Source organism: Mollisia scopiformis (genome assembly GCF_001500285.1).
Source record: "Mollisia scopiformis unplaced genomic scaffold LY89scaffold_3, whole genome shotgun sequence".
NCBI lineage: Eukaryota > Fungi > Ascomycota > Leotiomycetes > Helotiales > Mollisiaceae > Mollisia > Mollisia scopiformis.
In genome coordinates, this window is record NW_017263583.1 from 1,422,605 (window position 1) to 1,445,004 (window position 22,400).

Consider the following 22,400-nt stretch of genomic DNA (forward strand, 5'->3'; position numbering starts at 1 on the left):
CAAGGTTTACAGGGTGACGGCAGAGCCTCTCAGACATCCGCAAGCTTTCTTGAATTCGAGAATCACATAAGGCTGCGTCAAAGTCGGAAAGTTGAGACTAATGTGAGCTATTGCGACACCAATTACTGAGAACCAGATCTCTCAATTCTATTGCGGCAACATACTTCAGTAATACAAAAAAATGCCGTCCTCTACCAAAGTAGACTTGATCGTAGGGTAGGTTTCTTGAGCAAATATGACCTCAAAAAGAATTGCGCTAACTCGAACTTTAAAGGATCGACTTTGGTATGACTTGCTCAGGTAATTGCCCAAATCGTATCAGTTCCAGAATTGTCATTGACCTACGTCGTAGGAGTCGCCTATGCTCGACCAAAAATGAAAAGTCCAAAGCTTATTCAAGAGTGGCCTGGTACCGCAAGACCAGGTGAACTGAACAATAAAGTTCCATCGTTACTGCTCTATGGGCGCGACAATTCGGTAAAATCTTGGGGCTTCGGTTGTCAAACGAGTCAAAAGAAAAAGGAGTGGTTCAAGCGCTACTTGGACGAAAGAGTGTTCATTGAAGGACTAGCCAGGAGTCAGCAACAGAATCCTGATGAAGACCCTCCCTATGCAACTATTCAAGAAGTTCGAAAGTGTTATGAAGATTACATGACATGTTTGTATAATCATATCAGCGATAAAATCCAAAAAGACGAAAGCTGGGAAAGTAAGAGAGTGGAATTCATCTTCAGCTTACCAACTACCTTCACCACACCTCAAATTACCAACTCGCTACGACCTTTGCTCACAAATGCTGGATTCGGGACGGGAGGCAGGCGACATTCTGTGGCATTTGGTCTCACCGAGCCACAAGCTTCTGCGGTCTACACTGCCGTTGATCAGACTACGGAATTCGAGGATGGAGACATCATGCTAGTCTGTGATGCAGGAGGAGGGACTACAGATTTAGCAATCCTGCAAAAAGAGGGAGACGACGATGATGGGACGCAGCTCAAAGAACTACTACCTGTAGCAGGATATAACTTTGGGTCTACGAACATCGACGAATCCTTTTGCGCGCTTGTGGAACAACGGCTGCAAGGAGCTGAGGGCTTGGAACTCAAGGAGAATACAGCCTGGACCATGATGCACAGTGCAGAATTCCAGAGCTGGAAGCGAGTTTTTGGCACGCTTGATGAGAAGCAATTCAAAGAATTTCCTGTCAAAGTCCCCGCTTTGAAGATCAAAGTCTCGAATGAGAAGGCTGGGATAACGTTGGGCTCGATGATGTTTTCTCATGACGACTTCAAGAAATTATTCGACGTCGAGGTGGACAAGATGATCAAGTATATCAAGAATCAGATGAACATTATGAGTGGAAAGTGCCCCAACAAGAAGATTGTCAGTATTTCAAAACATCTATGATTATCAACACTGACGAAGAAGCAGGATTATCTTGTGCTTTCAGGTGGTTTGGGAAGCTCAGCCTATGTGCAGAAGCGATTGAAAGAAGCTTTTACAGGATACAATGCTCATGCAGTTGCACCATCTTTGAAGGTCATTGCTGCTGAGAACGATGAACCGTAAGTCTTTCTCTTTCTTGAACCAGAAAATATGGAACTTAATGCCCATCAGTCAACTTGCAGTGGTCAAAGGACTCGTATGGGATCAAATGCAGCGTCAGAAGACAGGAAAAGCAGTCTTGAAAGAGAGAATCGCTCGAGCATCTTACGGAGTTGTGTGCGATGTTCCCTACGATAAGAAAAAGGACATCGGCCACACACCAGTCGAGGATCCTATTGATGGCAAGCAAATGTTGAAAGGCCATATCGTGTGGGTGATCAAGAAGGTCAGAATTCTGTGGCTTCAATGAGAGGAGTTCTACTGACCTTATGTAGGATCATCCGATCAGTGTTGACGATGCCAAAATGCACGAGTTCACCAGAGTCTTTCCACGAGGGCATTCAAGGAAATGGAAGTCGTCGATTGTGATATGCCACAATGACCCATACGATCTTCCTAACAATACTCGAAATGGCAAAAATTGGAATCGTAAGAAAGCCCCATGATAGTATACCCACTGTCAATACGTGGCTAACACTCATCAAGCGGATGTAAAAGAATTAGCAGAAGTCGAATCTGATCTATCAGCTGTCAGCCACAAAAAATTCGTTGAACACCAAGGAAAGCGCAGCTTTTTCAGGAAAGGTGAGCCCTATTACGAAGCAAGGTACGACGTCAAGTTTGTGATTGGAGCAGCCGCCGATGCAAGATTCGAGCTCTGGTTTCAAGGACAGCAATGGACATCCCCGAATGCTATCAAAATCGATTGGCAGGAAGGCGCAAACGTTCCTGCACATCCTGCAGAGGCGAGTCCAAAGAAATTTTTCAGCACAGGACGGAGTAGGAGGAAATATGAATGGGGAACAGATGACGATGACTAAGAGACGGGATGTAATGCTTGATCTGTATCCATATTGTATGTTCAATTTGCCATTAAATTCGTCAAGTTAAAGGAGAAGCTGCCCCTAAGACTGCCTCGCTAAGAAGTTCAGCCACTTCATGACTACCTTTACTGAGCAGTATATCCTCCGTCTATGACCAAAGAATGGCCTGTGACCCACTGTGAGTCCTCACTTGCCAGGAAAACTGCAGCAGAAGCCACGTCTTCTGGCTGACCAAGTGCTCCCCAAGGATGGGCGGCAACAAGGGCCTGAGCCGTCCCAAGTGCAATTGGATTCTCTGTATCTCTAGTGATCTTCGATATCAGAGGCGTATCGATGACTGACAAGTAGTTAGCATCAATTTTGCAACTTTAGACTACTAGAATGTGTAGAATATCTCCATTTGAACTGCTTCAGAGATCCAGCAAGTTGCAGGATCTTGATCTCGGCCAGAGAATATTGTGGGAAACTTACAACTAGGACAAACAGCATTGCAATGCACTTTATTCTTCGCATAATCAATGGCAACTTGCTTCGTCAACCCTATAACAGCGTGCTTGCTCGTCGTATAGCTTGGCGCACCACCAAGAGCAATCAATCCTGCAGTACTAGCAATGTTGATAATCCACCCACGGGTACGATCGCCACGAGAGCTTGCTGGTAGAGCTTCTTGGGCAAGAAATTGTTTTAATGCGTATTTGCAGCCAAGAAAGACGCCACGAGTATTGATCGCCATTGTGTTGTCAAACAATGAAGTCTCGAGCTCATGGACACGAACCCCGCCTGGTTGACCTGCGAGACCATCGACATCTGCCATCGCTACGCCTGCACAATTGACTATTCTAACATAACTTAGTCTTTTGTTCTTATCTTGTTGGAGTCAAGCACTCACATATCCAGTCTCCCAAATTCGCGGACTGTCTGCGTGACCAGAAGCTCCACCTCATCTTCCTTTCGTACATCAGTCTGCACGAACGAGGCTCTTCCTCCTTCAGATTTGATGACTTCATGCGTTGGAACTTGTAGTCCATAGACTGCATCTGCCTTTGCGACTGCATAGATATCTGCACACATGACCACAGCCCCCTCTTTCGCAAAGCGCAAGGAAATGGCTCGTCCCAGACCGGAGCTGGAGCCTGTCACAATCGCGACACGACCTGAGAGCCTTGGAGTCATGATTCTTGTTGTGAAGAGGCCTTCCTGAAGATTTTTGGGTAAATAATCGAGGTTTGTGGGTGACAGTGAAGATCCACTGCAAGGGTACATGCACAATCACGGAAGAATATCGGCTTCAGAACTTTCAAGTACGGTGTAGATTGTCGTGATGAAAATAAGTGAAATTGACTTCGTTGTTGACTCCGAACTCTGTTGCTTTCAAAGTGCCTTATGCACGTTTGCTTACAACGACTTGAGTGATTATATATCTACAGACCCCTGTCTGTAAATACGATGTACGGAACTCCGCATATATCGTTCACTTGAAGGTAGTCAATAGGTGCCAGGCACAATTGTAACTCTCGACAAACATGCCTAGAGAATCTGATTGAGTGCTAGTGTGGCAACTTTTCAAGTGGAGTTTGTCTTACACGCGCTTGCGCATTGTACCTTGCCTAAGCAAAGGCGTGCCGGATTTAAGCTTGTATCGTACAGCATGATGACAAAAGTGACAAGGGAAAACACAAAAACTTGTTGTCGGCCGCAGCTCTAATTCATATATCGAAGTCGATATCGTTAGAGAGGAGAGGCCGAGCTGACACTCGCGGTTAACAGCCAATTGACGTGCATACCGCATATGAAACGATTTGAACGTTGTCCCAAGCATGAGATCTAGGCAGCACTGAAGCCCCTAAAGGAGGCAATGCTCTTTCAAGTATACACGGGCCATCATTGCAAGATTCTAGAACCATAACTCCACCATCATCATTCCAAACCCCAGCACAGCAACCCTCCATGCTGAACCACTCCTCTGTTCAGACAAAGCATCGCTCTTAAGCACAGTCTCTGAGCCCTGAGTCGCTACAACAACAGGACCTGTGCTTGTTGCTCCTCTACTTCCAGTCTTCGCCTCTGACTGAGACGCTACAGTAGAAGCCGGTGTAGCTGTCACAGAAACCGGAGTACTGGCTATCATTGTTGCCCCGCTGCTGGCAGGTGTCGTTGAAGTCTCTGTTGCCGTGACTTCACCTTTTGTGAGGGTTGGGTATGGACCTGTGAACATATTCCCTTGTCTGCCTGTTTGTTGAAAATTTGAGATTAGCATGTTGTATCTCTCGGAACTACTGAGAGCTATTGTGCTTGAAGAAATCAACTCACCATCTGGCAAAGTATACGCCCCCGTCTTAAGGTTACCCGTCGTCCCATCCGCCGCATGGAAAGTATACGCACTACCAAAGAACACCCATTAGCATCCAACAATCCCACATCTCCCTCTCAAATACCTACGTCTTATCATAACAAAACGGCACAGTCCTAAACGACAAACACTCTTCCGTCGCCGAACACTCCAGATCTCTCTTCCCAAGCGCCGTTAACCCCAAAGACCGCTTTCCAAAAACCGCCACAATAGCGAGCCAATCGACAGCGAGAACCGTCCAGAAAGTGAGGAAGGCGACGTCTGCGTCAATGGGATACGCGTCGGAACTCGTGCATGTTGATTGTGCGGCCTTTACTTGGTGAGTTTTTGATATCAAATGAGAAGGGTAGAATAACCTACAACAATCATACTGAACGCTGCCAGGAGCGTGGGGAGTAGGATCTTCATTGTACCTCTTGACGAATTTCGAGGATTTCTAGAACAGTGATTCAAAACCCAAAAGAAGCCGTATATCCTCCCATACCAAACCACTCCACAGGAAGCGGGCAACAGTTCATCTTATCTCCACAGGGTCCTCCCGCTTTCTCAGCTGAAGTTCCAACCTGAGACAATCGCGAGGACTCCTTTTAGCTTAATCTATCGATTGGCGTATTCTACCTCCTGAGGCTTTTTGACATCGGCAGTACGAGCAAATGATATTCTGGTGGCGCTTGCAAAATTGGAGGAGCAAGCATGGGGTCTACTTGGCATCCAATTTCGTACACGGTAGCTGCAGGTGGCAGGAAGCCACTGAGGCTGTGCCTGCGCGTAGTGAAATTATAAGGCATTTTTGAGAAAGCACGAAAGAGTAGCAATCTCAGGTCCAACTTTGGCCTTTAAATCAACACGAAGAACAATGTTTCAAAGTAGATGCTTTTCATTATCTTACTGCAGAACGCAAGCTATTCCCACCCACTTCAAGCCGGTCAGCCATTTTGCACCCCATAGTTCCATCCTCACCATTTGATCCCCCTAACAAAAACGAAAGAATAGCAACGAAAGACGAAGCAAACTTCATCGTTGTGGTATCGCATCGCAATCTCAAATTACACACACAGTGCTCATACAAAAACACACGCATTATCATTCCCCACGGCTCGTCCTCTGCTCTCATCAATACCGACCCCCGAAGAAATGTTTGTGATTTAGGCAGGTGTTGGTGTAATATCTCTGCTGTTTCTCCCATTGTCCTTTTCACGCTTGCCGAGAATGCTCTTTCGTAGTGAGCCGCCGGGAGTCCTGGGACTGCTGTCACCGGCACCATTCTCAGTTGAATTCATAACGAAGTTGCTCTTGACAATAACAGTACCACTTCCTGCCTTAACAGACTTCTCCAGACCGCTGCCAGACTCATCCACGACCAAGAGACCTTCGCCGAGATCATCATCGCTGCCGAAAGTATTGTGGCCTTTGACTTGGATTTGGAATTGAGTGTCTGCTGAGCAGGAGCATTTGAAGCTTTCCTTCTTCTCGTTGAAGGTCACGGACTGGGTCCCTGACTTGATGTGTTCAGTCTTGTGAATCGTCTTGGACTTCGCGCCTGCTTGCTTCACGTAGACCATGACATGTGAGGATGGCGGATAGCCGTGAGCAGCCATGATGGTGAAGCTCGCAGTCCCAGTTGGTGCGCCACCCGGAGCGGTACTGTGCATAGAGGAGGCTCCGAAACTCTTGCTGCGGCTGTGATTAGGCACACCTCCCAGAGCTGTTCCAGGTGGAGTGATGGGAGACGCCTCAGTGGAAGGCCCAGATGGTAATGCACTTGAGCGTTTTGGTCCACCCTTGAGGAAGTCATTGTCTTCCGCCACCATTTCTGCAGCAGCCTCAGCATTACCGTTTGCTGCTTCCTCTTCCTTCTTCTTGCTCTTGAAACCATGACGGATGAATGAGGCACCCTTGACAACACCTCCTGCTGCAAGACCCACTCCCTTGATTGGAGCTCCAGCAACACCAGTGACGATCTTTCCTGGAGTAGCGAACGTTCCGGAGAAGGTCGACGACCCTTGGCGGGAACGAGTGACGTAGTCAGGTCTGAATAGTAGTCGTAACCTGACGGAACCAGATTTCCCATCCAGAGCAAGATTGTACTCGTGAGCTTTAAAGGGGTCAAGCAAGTCGAGATTAATATCTGCCGAACCCAGGAAATCTGCCTTCTCTCCAAAATCCCAATCATATACGTTACAGACGAACTTGGCAGCAGTTCTCGAGGCTATGTCGAGTTCGAAGAATTCATTCCATGCTGGCTGGAGCGTCTTCTTTTGCACTTTCGTCTTGAAGACGTCCTTTCCATTCAGCTCGAACTTACAGTAAGGATCACTGTAACCGTTTCTGTCGGCTGAGGGCAAATCCGAGGCGTCGAGAACATCGACACGGAGCTTGCCCATGTTGTTGATACTCTCACTGGGATCAAGTTGCATGTCGACGGGAATATACTTCAAGCTTACTTTGATGCTGCAAATATTTCCCTGCTCGTCTTTCAATTTCAGAATAGTTGGATTGTTCTGGAACCCTGTTAGCCTATGTTTTGCTGTTTGAACAGTCGAAACTGACCAAGCATTGCTTTAGTGTAGCTAATGTTTCTCCCGTCAGTCTCGCTACGGTGAAGTCTTTGTCTTTCTTCTCGTCGCCTTTACTGTCGCCCTGCTGGCGAATCCGCAGGGTTACCTTCGAGAAATCAAGTTCTCTGACAAAGCAGTCGCCAATTTCGTCGAGCACAACCTTGCGAGATCTGATGGTAGAGGATGAATATGAAGGGAACACCATATCATCGATCTAGTTTTGTGGTGAAAAATTAGCAATGATGCCTTTGATAACGTGATGTTGAAAGTCAAGAGAAAGTCTGGATACTTACAACAATCTCCACATGCACGTTGCTGCGTGTAACTTCAACATCCATAAGCTTGAAGATAAGGAGGCCAGATTCGTATTTGAGGAGTTCTTCGGGAGTAAGCCGCAACTTAGGTAGCTTATTCTCTTCTTCTGCGGTTTCACTCTGCTCCTTCTCGCCCTCAGCAAGGGTCTTGGCCAAATTAACGTCAATCTTTCCGTTCGTCATCTTGGCGTTGGCCTTTGCAACAGGATCCGTTGACTCTCCAGATTTCGCGCTGTCTGTCGATGTCCGACCAGCTTCGGATGTTTCTTTCTTCTCTTTCTCCTCTTCTTCGGGATCAGCAATATTCAAGCAAGGATAGAAAGCTGCGGTATAGTTGAGGATTCCTCTTGGTGAACCTTTGCCATGCATCTTCAATGCACCTTCGTGGGGGTCCTTCGAATCATGAACAAGATACTGCCCATTAGGTGCTTGAGAGACATAGTCGGCAGCTGATACCTCAATAGATCCCAGGGTTCGATCAGCGTGGAAGTCCTCAGCGTCCATGACTTCCAAAGTGAGCTTCTCTCGAGCGCTGTGCACAGGCACGTAAATAACTTCGTCCCAATCTGGATTGAGATTGTTCTGGAAAGTCACAGTTCTCCCCTTCTCAACGCCGGACAAGAGAACTCGAACATATGGATCAGACTTGCCCAACGCTTCGAGATTCCTAAGATCACGAGCATTCTTGAAGTGGAATCGCATGACACCAACGGGTGTGACATATCCACCAGTACCAGCTCCAACACCGGTCAACGCCACTGGCTTCCATTGGAGCATAAACTTTGCTCGTCCTGTCTTGGCGCCAGCAAGATTGTACCATTCCTGGCCCTTCTCCATCAATTGCTGCATGTCGTCAAGCTTGATTTGGTATGTTCCAAGAATAGCGTCGGTACCAAGTTCTCTGTCGTCCTTAATGACAAGACCAACCTTAGCATTCTTTCTATCAGTAATGAGAATCTCTTTTGAACCATTGTCCCAGATAGGATTGTTGGTTCGCTTCAACTTTCTGGTAGTGTGGATCTCCTTGTTGTTGAGTAGAAGGACTGCGTAAGGATTCAATTGACCAATCAAACTCTTGGTGCCGTCAAGATCCTTTGCTTGCTCGATTGTGATTTTTGCGATACCAGTATTAGATTCTGGAGGTGGTTCCTTCTTGCCATCGGGTAGATCCCTGCCCTCAAGCACAGGGAAAAATCGAAGATCTGCTTGTACGACACCGCGGGCTTTACCACCGGCCATAACCTCTAGCTGCTCATTCTCATGCTCATAAATCTCATGCACTTTCTCCAATGGGAAAGTTGCAACTCCCAACTCTTTGTCTTTGCGGTATTCGTTGTAATCGAACACTGCCAGACTGAGAGAATCGTTAAAGGAGGTCACGATGACATACTTGGTCTCGTTCCATCTGGGATTTGCGTTTTCCTTGACGATCTTGGTTTGAGCAAGAGCCGCACCATTATTGAATGCTACAACAGCATAAGGATCTGGGGTACCTGCGAACTTGTCTGGATTCTTGAGTCCTTGAGCACCGTGAAGAGTGATTGCCATAACGCCAATAGCTTGATCGACGGCTGATCCAGACAACATCTTGGCAACCTCGATGGGGAAGACATTTGGTGCATACATGATGGGGCCAATGTTGGCATGTATTTGCTCCAGAATGAATGACTCGAGACCCGGGACGAAGTTGATGTCGAAACCTAGGGTTTCACCTCCAAGAGGCTTACATACATAGTCGATTGTCGCTGTTGAAGCATCAGCATGGTATTTACGAAAACATCAACGAGCCGAGCAGATTCTCCCAAAAGAGTGCCCCAAAACTTGACTCTAGATTTTCCTTCAAACCCAGGGAGATTTGACTTACGTCGTTCCAAGAAGCTGATCTCGATCTTTTCGACATGAGGGAAGGGAATCTGAAGCTTGATCTTAACGCGCATCAAGCCCGAGAACGCCATATCTTCGACTATACTAGGTAGCGGGGAGGGGACGTTAGTATCTTCCATCTTTGGTGTTTCTGGAAAAGAAAATGACAATGTCTCGGGAAAGGAAATGGAAAACGGGGCTTCCCCAACACCTACACATCCAAACCCTTACTGATCATAGCCTTTCCAATTCTGATTTCCAGTACAATCTTAGGATTGACCTTGTTCTTTATTTGGCGTGCAGTCATGTCTGCGTGATCATTCGGTGTAAAGCTAAATTTCCAATCCATAAGAACAATATCGTCTTCAGCCTTTGGATAGGTCTTCACATGCTCCATTCTCGGAGGCTTGCTTCCTAGGGTGAAAGTCTTCATCCGGAGACTATCTAGGAATGCTGGAGTTGATGTGCTGAGGACTTGATCCACCGAATTGATGATTGTGTCCGCAAGTACTGGCTGGAAGATTGGCCAGAATTTGACCAAGAAGCTGTTTATCCACTCCAAACTCTCGGTATCCGTTGCCAGCTTGCTCTTTGCGAGCTCTCTGTTGACATCGTCTCGGAAGTTTCGGCGCACTCGTCGGATCGAGGTTCGATAGTATGTTCCACAAATAGCCATGATCAGAAAGACCCAGGCAAGTCCACCTCCCAGAACTGCAACAAGCCATGATGACAGACAGGCAAATATGATGACGGCAGTGTTATGATACCAATCTGCGAAAACAGACATATTAGCATAACTCATACTCTAATGTTTGGCACTATTCACCTCCAAAGAATTTATCTTCTAGCTTGCCTTCCACCCATGTTTGGTGGTCAAGCAGACTCTCGCCCATTATCGACTCGCTCGTAATTCCGCTACCGAATCTCGGCGCCCAGCCCGCTCGTTCAATCCATCTCTCCTGGTCCTCTGAATCAACAAGTCCAGCGGCGCCGTTAGCTGTAGGCTTTCCATTCGCATCTTTTGGGGGACCCGTCGGTGCAAGAGCTCCTGCTGTGCTCGGGGGAGGTAGGTCGTAGGCTCCTTTCGTTGTGCCATCGTCAATATCTGTGGGAACTGCAACAGCTTTCGATTTGTGCTCGTGATGGAATCCTTCTGGGACTCGCTGTAGAAATTGATTATTAGTCTTGAACCCGAATCTGCGAGTCATGGACCTACAGCTCGAGCTTGTGCTGCCTTTTCTTCAGGGCTTGCATCTGTTGTCGAGGCATCAATTAGCTCCCGGTGCTCCTGCTAATGATCGAAATGGCTCATATTATCTTACCTGGGTCAAATGTGAAAGCCTAAGGAATGTTAGAATACGGTGCCTTGCGGTATTCGTGGGAGTGATCTTACTGCGACACCGGCCTTGTTGCTTTCTGCAACTATCTTGCGCTGAGCATCATCTGCTGTAACAGAGCTGTTCGGATCTTGTGCAGCTTCTACAACACCTTGAGCCTTCAGCTCTCCGGCCTGCGAGTTGACAGACATGTTGGCTGCGGATAGCTGTCTTCAAGGCCAATTGACGTCGACGACCATTCAGTGAAGCTCAAGCGGGAGACCACTCTGTGCGAATCGTCGGAGCGAGAGGGAATTAACAAAAGAAAAGAAAGTGGGCGGCGGGAAGTTCAAGAGCACTATCTCACATTCAACAGCGAGGGTGAGCTTAGCTTGCTTGCAGTGGAGTGAGGTCTTCGGTACCACTACAGTTCTCGGCTAGGTTTGAGTTGCTGTATCGAACGTATCCTTGTCGAGCTGGACCCCGAAGATTGTAACAGATGCAAATCACTTCTAGTCTGGTAAATAGGTGACGACAGAGATCTCAATTGAGGTGATACGGTGAATATAAAGAAGGGGTGGCTCTCGATTCAGTTGTTCGGTTGCTCAAATAATTCTAATATGGTGGTCTCTCTGGGATATTTATCCCGGCATCCTACATTTCCTGCATGGAAAAAGCAGGCAAACAAGCTCTGGGCAGAAAACCGCAAGAGCAAGGATGTAGATCATCATCATCGACCAGGGTTTCTCAGATGCAGCGGAGTGCCCCCCCAAGATCCATCCCAATGATAGCCCTGCCACTCGGAACACGCCTGGCCAAATCCTCAGCAGGACAAGGGTTGGTCCTACGCGACACATGGAGTGGGAGGGGACCAGCATGGTGTGGTGATAAGTATTTCACTTCGCATGCTCATATGCAAGAACTCATGCTTCTGAATGTGTCTGGATGGCGGCAAAGGCCATGGCCATGCTTCTGGGACGTGGCGTGCTGCAAAAGCCACGATCGGAAGCTTCCATTTCTTAGTTTTGGCCCTGGTTGCAGCCAGAGGTGAGGAGTTCATGCCAAGGCGTGGAAAGTACATAAAGGTAAGTTATATATTTTGGAGAGTAAAATGTTGGTACCAATGCTCTCCCCTATCTTCCTCGCTTCCCCGTAGCACCAATCCAGCCCAACCTTGGTCAATGTCCAGGCATACCGCGAATTTGCTTCGAATGCTCCTCAAGCTTTTCGGAGAGTCCGTAAACTCCTCAGTACATATGCACCTATGAGGCTTTCGATGGTTTCTCGGCTGCCTTCATATTGAGACATGGCACGTTGCTTTTCCTCCAAGCTTCTTCTGAGCTCCTCAATGGTGATTGTTCCAGATGACCGCAGAATTACCCCACTTACACATGGCACCCAAAAACCCCAACAAGTCAGCTCATGTGATGCAGATGATTATTACGTTAGTACTTATAGGACAAAGTCCCCAGAGCTTGCGCAGGACAATCAAAAATATGGTTTAGCTTGACGCTGAGTTTGAGCTAGAGATGGGTTCGCTGGGGAAGACACTCGAGGCACATCGAAGGTCAGGCAAATGGAGGTACACCAAGATATAGCAACACCTGCTTGACCACATATAATCGACTACGACCTGAGATATATATATAACCGAATCCGACTTGATACCGAGAAAGAATGTGAAGACTAATTGAGTTATCATTCATACAAGGTCATAAGGATATACATGTTTTCTGGGATCCTTGCCTAGCGGTGAAGAAAGTTTGACTTCTGTTTGATGCCTCTATTATCACAAACTCTTTCGCGTTCGTTGATGTTCGTTGAAAAACAATCTCAAGTTCGAACTTTTTCCAGAAATGTTGGCTCAGATTATCCCAGAAGTTGGGACCAACATGGAATCCTCAGAAATCAGGTTCCCAGTGACCATTAAATTGATGTTGGAGATGCACGGCCCCATGCATGCGCCAATCGATTGTTCAGGGCAACAATGCGCTGTAACAATGCTCAAGCTTTCATCCCAAATCCTGAGACAAAAATACCACACATCAAGTTGTACTGCCATCACAAGAATAGTATAGCAAAGAACTGAGATATACTTGTGATATACTTGTGAAATGCAACAATTGCGTCTCCATAAATAAATGCAATAGTGCAAGGCTCATACGCATTGTAAATTTTAATTGGTTGCCTTGTGCCAATCGTGATAAGGCCCAGTCCTGAAACCAGTGTGCCCAATTTAATTGGGACTTTTAAACCCTTGCTGACATCCCGATATAATGACCGCGCATATTGGGCTATTCGTAGGTGTTGTATCGACCCATCACACTCAATGCCATTCTCACTTGAATAATTTGTCTTTTGTGTTGATTGTTGACTTGTTGTGAACGCAGCGTAGCTTGGGTTGTGCCTTACCCCTCGATTCGTCCCCATACTCGACAACGTCGTTCGGAAGAACTCCAACTGCTGGCAGATCGGGGACATCACACGACAGCACGCGTGGCCATGGAGACACTTTCGAAAGATGGGAAGGAGAACGACAAAAGGTTCAGGGGACGCTTCATGAACAAGCTCTTCAAAGACAAGAAAGACGCCACCACCCCGCAGGAAGATGTGGACGAATTTCTCCACGGACCGTCAGACAAGTTGCATATGATGCCAGTTACGAATGGCCCTCCCAGCATACCTCCTTTAGCACGAATTGATACGGCCAGCGCACGTCGGTGGCCAACTGCTGCAGAAGTCCAAACAACGAAAAGAACGCGGGGTCAGTCAAGTCCAAGACGGAGCAGGAAAGGGTTGGTCGTTCGATTCACAGAAACCCAACCAGAGGTCATTGGCGAGGGAGGTGATGAAGCAACTTCACCTGTATCTGATATATCACTGAGGAAGAGGGCACATAGTCATCCACAAGTACGGCAGCCAAGTCGAGAGGAGGACTCACGAGGGCGCAGTGAGACCAACCCAGTCGAGTATGGAGCAAGCTTCGCAGAGCGCATGGCGGAGAAGGAGTCATTTCGTCCTGAACCTTTACGGCGTACGCAAACAGGCTTCGAGTCAATTGCAGACACTGGCAATAGCTCTGTGCCAGCAATGCCAGAGATACGTACGGAAGAGCGACTTTCACCACACAATGACCTCAGCCTACCACGAGACCGACGTTCATTTGCGGATATGGTGAAAGACGATATGCGTTCAGGCGAGGGTCAGGCTTTGGTGAAGGGATCAACTTCTCTCGATGAACAATTAGCACGACCCGACTCACCAGGAGCAGCCGCTCTTAGTGTTACACCACAGATGGAACAACTTCAGATCAACACGATGAAGAATCAGCACATACCTATTCCATCTCCAGCAGTATCCGAGTTCAGTCATCCTCCAACGCCCAATAGACCCGGAACAGCTTCTCTTTCGTCAGATAGTCCTGCAGCCTATTCTGCACAGTCAACAGTCTCACCCCACAATTTACCAAGAAGTCTTCAAGTCTCACAAGATTCACATGACAGTCCAGCAACCAATTCCAGGTCATCACCTCTGAGCTTGAAAGGAGGTCTGTACGATACGAAGAACCTCACAGAAAGCCCAGCAACGCTCTCTCGGACAGGTACTCTGTCACTTCCAGATGCAGCTGTAGCTGTAGGAGATGATGCATTGCGGGAATTTTCGAGGCGGACCTCCCATCTCATCACATTATTTCGATTATCAATGGAAGCGTTCAAACCATTGCCTAAGTGCTCACTCGAAGAACTCGTCCGTGCTGGATTGTGGTGGTTCTTGAGAGGTAGACTGAACATTGAATCTACAATAAGAGACCGGCCTGCGAGCCCCCAAGCCCAACATACCAATTTCTTCCTTCGTCAGCAGGCGTACGCAGATCTTGCTAAAGCACTTTGGTTGGTGGAGACCGTGACAGCCCAATTCCCAGAAACTCAATTACGACCCGGTTCCACAGACTCCACATCACCTCTAGCCGATATTCTTGAGTGTCGTCAAAATGTTCTCTCAAGCTTGAGGAAGTTGACCATGTCAATGAAACGCAACAACTTCTTACCTCCAGAAGCTGATGATGCTCCACTTACACAAGGACTAGATGCGTCAATATGGGTTCAAGACGAAGGCAGTCGATCTTTGATTACGAGTCAGAGATCAACTTCTATCCTTCCCCTCTCAGAAGCGCTTCCACTGGGGGACACAAGCCGAACCTTCCAATATGTAAGAATGTTTGTCGAAGCAATGCTTGTTGAAGAGGGTGCACCACAGCACTATCGCTTTCCTGCCTTGGTGACTGTAGTTCGTGGCCAGAAAGAGCAGACTATAACTGCTGTCGTAGCAAGCCAAGATGGTTCTATAAATATGACTATTCAAGCAGACAAGAATCGTGGACCAACATGGGAGGATGTTCGATGGCAATCAAAGAAGCAAATGGTCGAAGTCTACCTACCACGAGGCTTCATCTTACGTCTTCATCTTACCGAGCAAAATTTCAGGATACTTTGGGGTATCTATGATTATGAACAACAAACACAGGGGATGCTTGAGCGACGAGAGGGTGAACAGATCATTTTTGAAACTGTTCTTCGAAATTTTCAATACTTTGATCAAAATCCCCAAGCTTCGTTCCCCAAGGAAGCACAACCACAATGTCTTCTACGTGTCTTCGAAAAGACAATTGTTCAGAAAGCTGCTACCGGACCTCGGACTCTACACCGAGGTTATCGTCTAGCTTTGAACACAAGTACCAAGACCAAGAATTTAAGAGGAATCGACCAAGATTTCTTACCAACGATGCCCATCTTGTACAACTTTTTACGTGGTGACGGAGGATTACCAGCACTTTTACTCAAGGTCGAAGATGCGAAGACCAAATATACTATGGTGGCTACCTTTGACAACGTTGCGGACCGCGCCCGTCTTCACAATCTAGTTAGCGGTATAGCTCTTCGTTCTGCAGAAGGCATTATCGCCGAGTCCCCGCTACAAGGCTTCTCTGTCTCGAATTCGGAGGGAGACATTAAATGTCTTCATTCTCTCGAATGGCAGAAATTTAGCTTTATCAGTCAAGACCATGCTGGAGACTTGCAAAACGCCAAGACTGTGCTCTCAGAGCAACTGCGTGTGGTTATGTACTCCAAGGCCGGAACAATTACTGATCGCATCAATGTGGAACCTGGAGAACTGAAGATTAGATTGAGCGTGAATGCTTCCAACGAACTCAAAATCTTGCGTCAACCTCAGCACGATGTTACCTTAGCTATTGCAGAGGCCTCAGTCCCGAAGGATTTGCAGCGAGAACTCGCGGCTTCGTTGAGCACTCTTGGAAATTCTGAATCAACTCGTACTTACAAATTTCCGAGTATGACAGAATTACACCTCTTCCAGGCCGCAATGACAGGATTTGTGGTCTTGTTTGACACAGTCGCGTCTTCATTCAATATCTCCCGGCGACGGATGGTAGTTCCCATCTATAAGAAATGGGATGCAGCTATGACAAGACTGCAGGTTGTTCAGAAAGAGAAGATTATCCAACTAGTGGCGTTCTTCGAAAACTTCACACACGGCGACTGCATGAACTTCACGTTGAAATCCACGGATGTTTTCGAAACATCGAGCCGAGGTGGGAAGTACTCTGTACGAATTGTAGATGCTAAGTTTGCCATGCCGAAAGCTCGGGAAGGAGAGCACGGGATCGACCATGAATTTGTCTGTTTAGACATGCCAGAATATCCTGGCGAACATGATGATATTACGATTGTTTTTGATAGCGAAGCGAGTATGTTGTCCTTTTCCCTCCATTTCCAGATAAAGTACTAATATGTGTATAAAGTTCGAGACGAATTTACGAAAGCATTGCCGGCGCCAGTTAAGGTGGCATCACGAATGGGATCTGTGAGAAGATGATGATGATGATCATGCATGCCAAAGTTGGAGTACGTTTGTTGCGTTCCTGCAGAAAGCATTTCTCAGCGAGCATTTCGGGATGGAGTGTAGTGATTGCATTTGCATTGCAGGATGATATCCACGGCGCTTCGGGGATTTCCTTTTACGTCCATTATCAGTGGGTGAGACATACACAAAAGAACGAAAAGTAGAAGGTAGAAGGGATTGAGATCCAACTTTCAAACAATTGAGAGATTCTGAGAGGACTGTAGATTAGTATATCCAAATGACAGTGTAGGAGATAAAGTTTCTAAGCTTTCTTTGTCAAACAGATGCCCCGACTTGTTTCAGGGGAGATCGTATCCACGTGAGCATCATCATTTCGAGGTCAACACCCAAAAATAGCTAACCAATGAAACAAAATTCCTCGAGAACGATCAGCGCCTTACGCCACAGCGAACATCGACAAGCTTTTTGTGGACAATGTGGAGTGTCATGGATTTCCGCGTAAGAGTCGTCTAGAGATGTCGTCAATTGCGTATATGCTCGACGATTCTAGATGCTGGCTAAATCGCATTGTTATAATATCGGGCCCTGCTTTATCTTGCCAACATCCATTTGTGACTTCCAAGAAAATCTTGGGCGATAAGAAGGTAAAAAGGCTTGGCAGTAAATGGAAAGGATGCAGGGGCTTAAATCTCGTATTCCCCGGTCATTACCTGTGTTAACATGTGTAATAAGGAGCGAACAGGATTCACTACTGTACAGGAACTTTCCAACTCTCGCCTCTTTCTTGTCGTGACTTGTTCTCTAATTTCTGCACTAACTGAGATTCCTCATCGCCGGGTTGTGGCGTGCAAATTTCACTCCGTCTCGATCTAGCGTTCGCGCGAATAACTTCTCGATTGACCCCGTTTCAGAATAAGCCAGGCACACCCAGATTCGACCGGATCCCCACCGCAGCATTCACTCGCTCCTGTGTTCCCAGCGACGTTCTAACCTTCTGAATGACGCTCGCCAGCTCATGATGGCGGCCTGAGCAAATCACCATCGTTCACGTTCACCCAGGAGTTCTGAATCATTCGACAACGGCATGGTCTGTATAAGACCAATGCTATGGAATCAGGCCATCAACAATTCGACGATGTACAACAACAGGCACGAGGAGGTACGATGATATTGTCTGCGGGCTTGACTAGAGTCGAGAGGATGGGAGGAGTGAAGAGGGACGAACAGCGAATACTAGACGATTCCTGTCCTCGACGAGTCTCGATACGACCAAGCAAACCGAACATGTCGTCCCCGATCTGGCCGCGCAGGAGCGTCGGATGGATATCTAGATACTTCATGGTATTCATTGCAAGTCTATGGATTATGCCCGCATCTGCCGTGTTCCTGGACTTTCAAAATTGCTTGTCCGACTCCACGCAGAACGACCAACCTCTAGCTCTCCAAATTATCCCACTATACCTAGATGCTGTCTTCAACACTACAGATTCTGATCACAATCTCAATGTGACTGTATGGGGAAACGTCACTGGTTCTACTGTAGGAACTTATGCCAGACTCGTTACACCTCTTTGGAACGATACTTCGTATTGGAATAGTAATGATACTTCTGCTGGAGGGAAGATTGAGAACGAGCCGTATCCGGATGACCCAAGTCCAAAGCTCACTACCTTTTCCAGCAAGGTCAATGTGCTGACTTACGAACCGTGGCATTTTGTCGAAAACTTCTGCGAGAATGCTTTACTCAACGGGACCTGTCCACTTGGACCAAGCTTCTCCGCCAATCTGTAAGATCTGATATTTCCATTGCGAAACTTGAATATGACTGATGTATTCTTTGTATAGGTCCGATCCTTACGACTTTCCTTCGTTCGGCTTTTCAAACAATTTCTATTCGAGCTATGCCTTCACGTCGTTTACGGCAACACTTCTAGTTGTATATGGAGACCAGAACGCTACGCCTGTTGGTTGCACTTCAGCGATTATCACACCAGATATGGGGTCTACTCTCAGCAATGTAGTTCGTTACGTTCCTGCGGCAGTCCTCATACTCGTTGCCTTTTCAACGGCATTTGCAGCTATTTCTAGTCCGTGGGGCTCTACAGATACTTTCCGCTGGACGACGAATTACGGAAGAGATGCAGATCTGTTGAGATTGGTTACACCCGGCTTTGGAGATTGTTTGCAATATATCCAGTTCGTGGCTTTGACTGGTGGTCTCACTCTCAACTATCCGGGATTCTACCAACCTATTGTCAGCAAGACGTCCTGGTCCGCGCTCATGTTCAACGAGAGTTTTGTCAGCGGTGGGAACGGCACCCAAAGTCTCGTCGATGGAGTCTATGTCACCCATGGCACTTATGGTATGGACAAGCTCCGTCAACTCGTTGGAATGAGTGAGGTAGACGATGTTTGGGCCGGAATGGCTATTTGGCTTTTGGCAATCCTTGCCTCTATTCTGGTTCTCATCCAAATTGGATTCTTTGTCCGATGGGCATACCGACTTTTGAACGACGTCCCCGAAGAGGACTTGCGAGCAAAGAACATGCCTTTTTCGATGGGCAATGTCATCCGAATCGTCTTCAACTACTTCCTCTTGCCGATCGTGGCATTATCTATGTTTCAACTGGTCATCGCTTCGAAATCTCCGGCTTTCACTGTGGCACTTGCTGTAGTGATGTTGGTTCTTATCATTGGATTCGCCGTCTGGCTTCTTTACATCATTGGATCAACAAGACCAAAGTCATTTCTTTTCGACGACTTGCCAACTGTGCTCCTCTATGGATCATTGTACAATACATATTCGGATCATGCGGCGCCATTTGCTTTAGTTCCAATGTTTCTAACTTTCATCAGAGGTGTTGCCATAGGAGCCGTTCAACCATCTGGTATTGCGCAGCTCGTCGTGCTTGCCATCTGTGAGGTGATTACTGTTCTCACCTTACATGCATTCCGACCATTCCACTCTCCGACATCGATGAATGCTTTGCACACCTTCTTCGCGGTTGTCAGATTCTCGACCGTCCTCCTGATGATATCATTTGCACCCTCCCTTGGTGTTACAGAAGGGCCAAAAGGTTGGATCGGATATGCAATCCTCTTGATGCACGCGATTGTTCTTATTTTTGGATTCCTGCTCAATGCCATGCAGACTATCGTCGAAGTCGGAGCTCGATTGGCAGGTGCTGGAGGAGATGAAAATGGTGCTACGAGAGGAGGACTGGTCAAAGTCTTCGGAATGCGACAACTATCCCGAAGGTTACCTCGCCGTGATGGTAACTCAAGACAAAGTCAATTGTCGAGCGCTGCGATGCTAGCAAATGATGAAGATCGAAAATCATACATCATGAATGACGGAAGACTGAGAAGTCAATCTGCAGGAAGCGCTGGTATTCTGCTCAATAGACAGAGCATGGGTCTTGACTCTAACAGCATTGAGCCATTTGGTCAAATTCCACCTCATGCGTTGGTGGGAAGCGGCAGTAGCGCTTATACCCCAACTACACCAGGAGAAGCCAGTACATTTTCTTTCATACCATCTGCCGCAGCACCATCTCAGGGACGAGCTCGAGGTCAAATCTTGGGCCTCACTGCTGCAGAAGCGGCAGACCCATACTATCGTCCACCACGATTTCGACGGCCTACCTTGGAGGCCTCCTACTCCCCAGGTGCAAAGAGCCGGGGATCATGGACTAGTGGTGAATGGACAAATAAGAGAAATAGTCAGCCAGAAGGTGCAGCTTCGCCTGAGCAGGCTGAAGAAGGACCATCGATATCTGGACGCAATACACCTACATCGCCGCCAGCATTTGCTCCAGCTTTAGATGGTAGTCCCAACGAACCAAGGAGGTCTAAAGCAGATTATACCACACGAGAAGTTGATTTTTATTATGGTGTTCGAGGACCGGCTCTCAACGCCAACATCCCCAGCAGACGCATAAAGACTGGGCCAGCAGATCCCACTGGCCCTGCAGCTTCTGCGGCCGGTTGGTTCAAAGGCTTGTTCGGTGGTAAGACAAAAGAGAAGGGGAAGGGATTTGAGGTTGTTCGAAGTTCAAGGATGCCGCCGGGTATGGTTGCCAGAAATGCCCCCGGCATAGAAACGCCGCCAGAAGGAGTTCCTGTTGCCACGGGAGGCATCCGAAATGGCCCCATTGACTCGGACGATGATGAGCCAGTGACTGCTGGACCTTCTACCGCTGGGCCAACACGACCTGCAGCTCCCACCTCACACGAAGATGACGCTCTTGTTAGTCCCATAGGTACCGATGATGAAGAGGGGTCTGAGGAGAGTGATGACGAATATGAGATTACTAGGATATCGGATGTTCCGCCCACATTACCCGGGCTGGAGATTCCAGAAGGTGGTATTGAGCTTCCATCCAGGTTTCCTTCCAAAGCAACATCAAAAGCAAGTTCCCGGAGAGAAAGGACAACCGACACTTCATTCGTTCCCAACTTACCCACTGTACCAAATTTCCCTCAAAGAGTGCCATCGAACAAACCAACCGTTCCACGGAAGAGTTCTCGAAGGAAGTCCCAAAGTGTAGACATGACTCAACAAGGAGCACAATTCCTGCACGAACATCGAGCCAAAGGATCTCTTGACACAAACTTTCCCTTCGACCGAACGGGTTCAAGAAAACGACATTCAGATATATCTACAAGATCTAGTATGGGACCAAACGAGCTCGCAGATATGGGACATTCCCGAGGTCAATCAGGTGGATCAGCATTAGGCAAACTATCAGCCGATTTCCAAGACGATCGACCGACCAGCGTTGGCTATGTACATCATCATCCCATACGAACCGTGAATCCGTCCGACAATCCGGAATTCCTTGGTAGCTCAGCAGAGGTTGTGGATGGGAGGAATAGCGGGGCTTCATCTATTGAGCGTCCGCGAACTTGATACAATACTACACTAACGAATTTCCTTTTGTTTAGCGCAAAAAGTCGATGGGTGGCGGCGTCTTTTATCTCTCATGCTAGGGAAGGGTGTATATAAGTAGGGAGGGGATGGAGTACATGGTATGGTTTCTTTTCATTGGTGATGGGAAGGAAAGATACATGCATAGCGAGGTGTGGAAGGGTGGGTGAACTTTGTTTTAATGAGGACTGTGCACGCATGTTCCATGTTTATAATAGTGAAGGGTGTAGTGGAATTGTAATACTTGTATACCACTCTTCGAATTTCTCAGCGATCGATCAAGGACATTTTCGAGCTCGAAAGTGGCTGAGCTGTGGCTGTGATCTCATTCTCAGGGGTAGATCTCCGTTTCGTTTCATGGTCCAGACCGTAGTTTGGTTTCCCCACTGACGACAGAACGTGCGGCTGCGTTCGTGATTCATTGGAAAGGAGGGGAGTGGTCTTATTGTGGGCTGGCTAAGGAGTTGATGCTTATTGTATAGAAGAGGTAAGCTCTGCGGTGCTTGGTTCGGACTTGCTGATTTTGAGAGCTATTAGGACGTAAAAGCAATTGGTTTAGATGAGTACAGGTGAATAATATGTGGTTAAGTTTTATTTGACTGTAAATGTTGAGGAGTGGCAATGGCGGGGTTACAAGTACGCGAATACGCCGAGATGAGCTGTACTGCTTTTTTTGTGATAAGAGGATGTGCCAGTGGAGCGTTTCACGGTGTACAACGTTGGCTTTTGAGGCTTTGTCAAAAAAACCATTTACATG

At 47.4% G+C, this 22,400-nt stretch overlaps 7 protein-coding genes across 7 annotated transcripts; 4 read left to right on the forward strand and 3 right to left on the reverse strand.

Annotated features, from left to right (window-relative positions):
* The first annotated feature begins 28 nt into the window (after positions 1-28).
* LY89DRAFT_714475 (uncharacterized protein) lies at positions 29-2,637 on the forward strand. The gene is made up of 7 exons (XM_018218133.1): positions 29-216; positions 275-300; positions 353-1,383; positions 1,432-1,565; positions 1,618-1,831; positions 1,881-2,034; positions 2,092-2,637. Exons 1-7 carry the CDS (start codon positions 182-184, stop codon positions 2,424-2,426), a joined length of 1,929 nt encoding a protein of 642 aa, XP_018077092.1. The 5' UTR covers positions 29-181; the 3' UTR covers positions 2,427-2,637.
* Positions 2,555-3,602, reverse strand: LY89DRAFT_694009 (NAD(P)-binding protein; the record flags this gene model as incomplete). The annotated part of the gene is made up of 3 exons (XM_018216673.1): positions 2,555-2,766; positions 2,901-3,268; positions 3,319-3,602. The coding sequence occupies 3 exons, from the start codon at positions 3,600-3,602 to the stop codon at positions 2,555-2,557; spliced, it is 864 nt and encodes a 287-aa protein (XP_018077093.1).
* Positions 3,603-4,123: 521 nt separating this feature from the next.
* LY89DRAFT_680853 (uncharacterized protein) lies at positions 4,124-5,298 on the reverse strand. Its single transcript, XM_018214153.1, has 4 exons — positions 5,140-5,298; positions 4,869-5,089; positions 4,740-4,810; positions 4,124-4,658 (listed from the first exon to the last, which is right to left on the reverse strand). The coding sequence occupies exons 1-4, from the start codon at positions 5,185-5,187 to the stop codon at positions 4,324-4,326; spliced, it is 675 nt and encodes a 224-aa protein (XP_018077094.1). The 5' UTR covers positions 5,188-5,298; the 3' UTR covers positions 4,124-4,323.
* Positions 5,299-5,640: 342 nt separating this feature from the next.
* LY89DRAFT_680854 (uncharacterized protein) lies at positions 5,641-11,428 on the reverse strand. The gene is made up of 9 exons (XM_018214154.1): positions 10,908-11,428; positions 10,837-10,855; positions 10,731-10,768; positions 10,341-10,677; positions 9,730-10,285; positions 9,516-9,619; positions 7,631-9,396; positions 7,330-7,551; positions 5,641-7,280 (listed from the first exon to the last, which is right to left on the reverse strand). Exons 1-9 carry the CDS (start codon positions 11,040-11,042, stop codon positions 5,925-5,927), a joined length of 4,533 nt encoding a protein of 1,510 aa, XP_018077095.1. The 5' UTR covers positions 11,043-11,428; the 3' UTR covers positions 5,641-5,924.
* Positions 11,429-11,715: 287 nt separating this feature from the next.
* LY89DRAFT_309335 (uncharacterized protein) lies at positions 11,716-12,248 on the forward strand. The gene has a single exon (XM_018206619.1). It carries the CDS (start codon positions 11,766-11,768, stop codon positions 12,096-12,098), a length of 333 nt encoding a protein of 110 aa, XP_018077096.1. The 5' UTR covers positions 11,716-11,765; the 3' UTR covers positions 12,099-12,248.
* Positions 12,249-13,101: 853 nt separating this feature from the next.
* LY89DRAFT_777792 (uncharacterized protein) lies at positions 13,102-17,005 on the forward strand. The gene is made up of 2 exons (XM_018222164.1): positions 13,102-16,597; positions 16,652-17,005. Exons 1-2 carry the CDS (start codon positions 13,333-13,335, stop codon positions 16,723-16,725), a joined length of 3,339 nt encoding a protein of 1,112 aa, XP_018077097.1. The 5' UTR covers positions 13,102-13,332; the 3' UTR covers positions 16,726-17,005.
* Positions 17,006-18,051: 1,046 nt separating this feature from the next.
* Positions 18,052-21,625, forward strand: LY89DRAFT_575624 (integral membrane protein-like protein; the record flags this gene model as incomplete). Its single annotated transcript, XM_018208797.1, has 2 exons — positions 18,052-18,500; positions 18,559-21,625. 2 exons carry the CDS (start codon positions 18,052-18,054, stop codon positions 21,623-21,625), a joined length of 3,516 nt encoding a protein of 1,171 aa, XP_018077098.1.
* Positions 21,626-22,400: the final 775 nt, after the last annotated feature.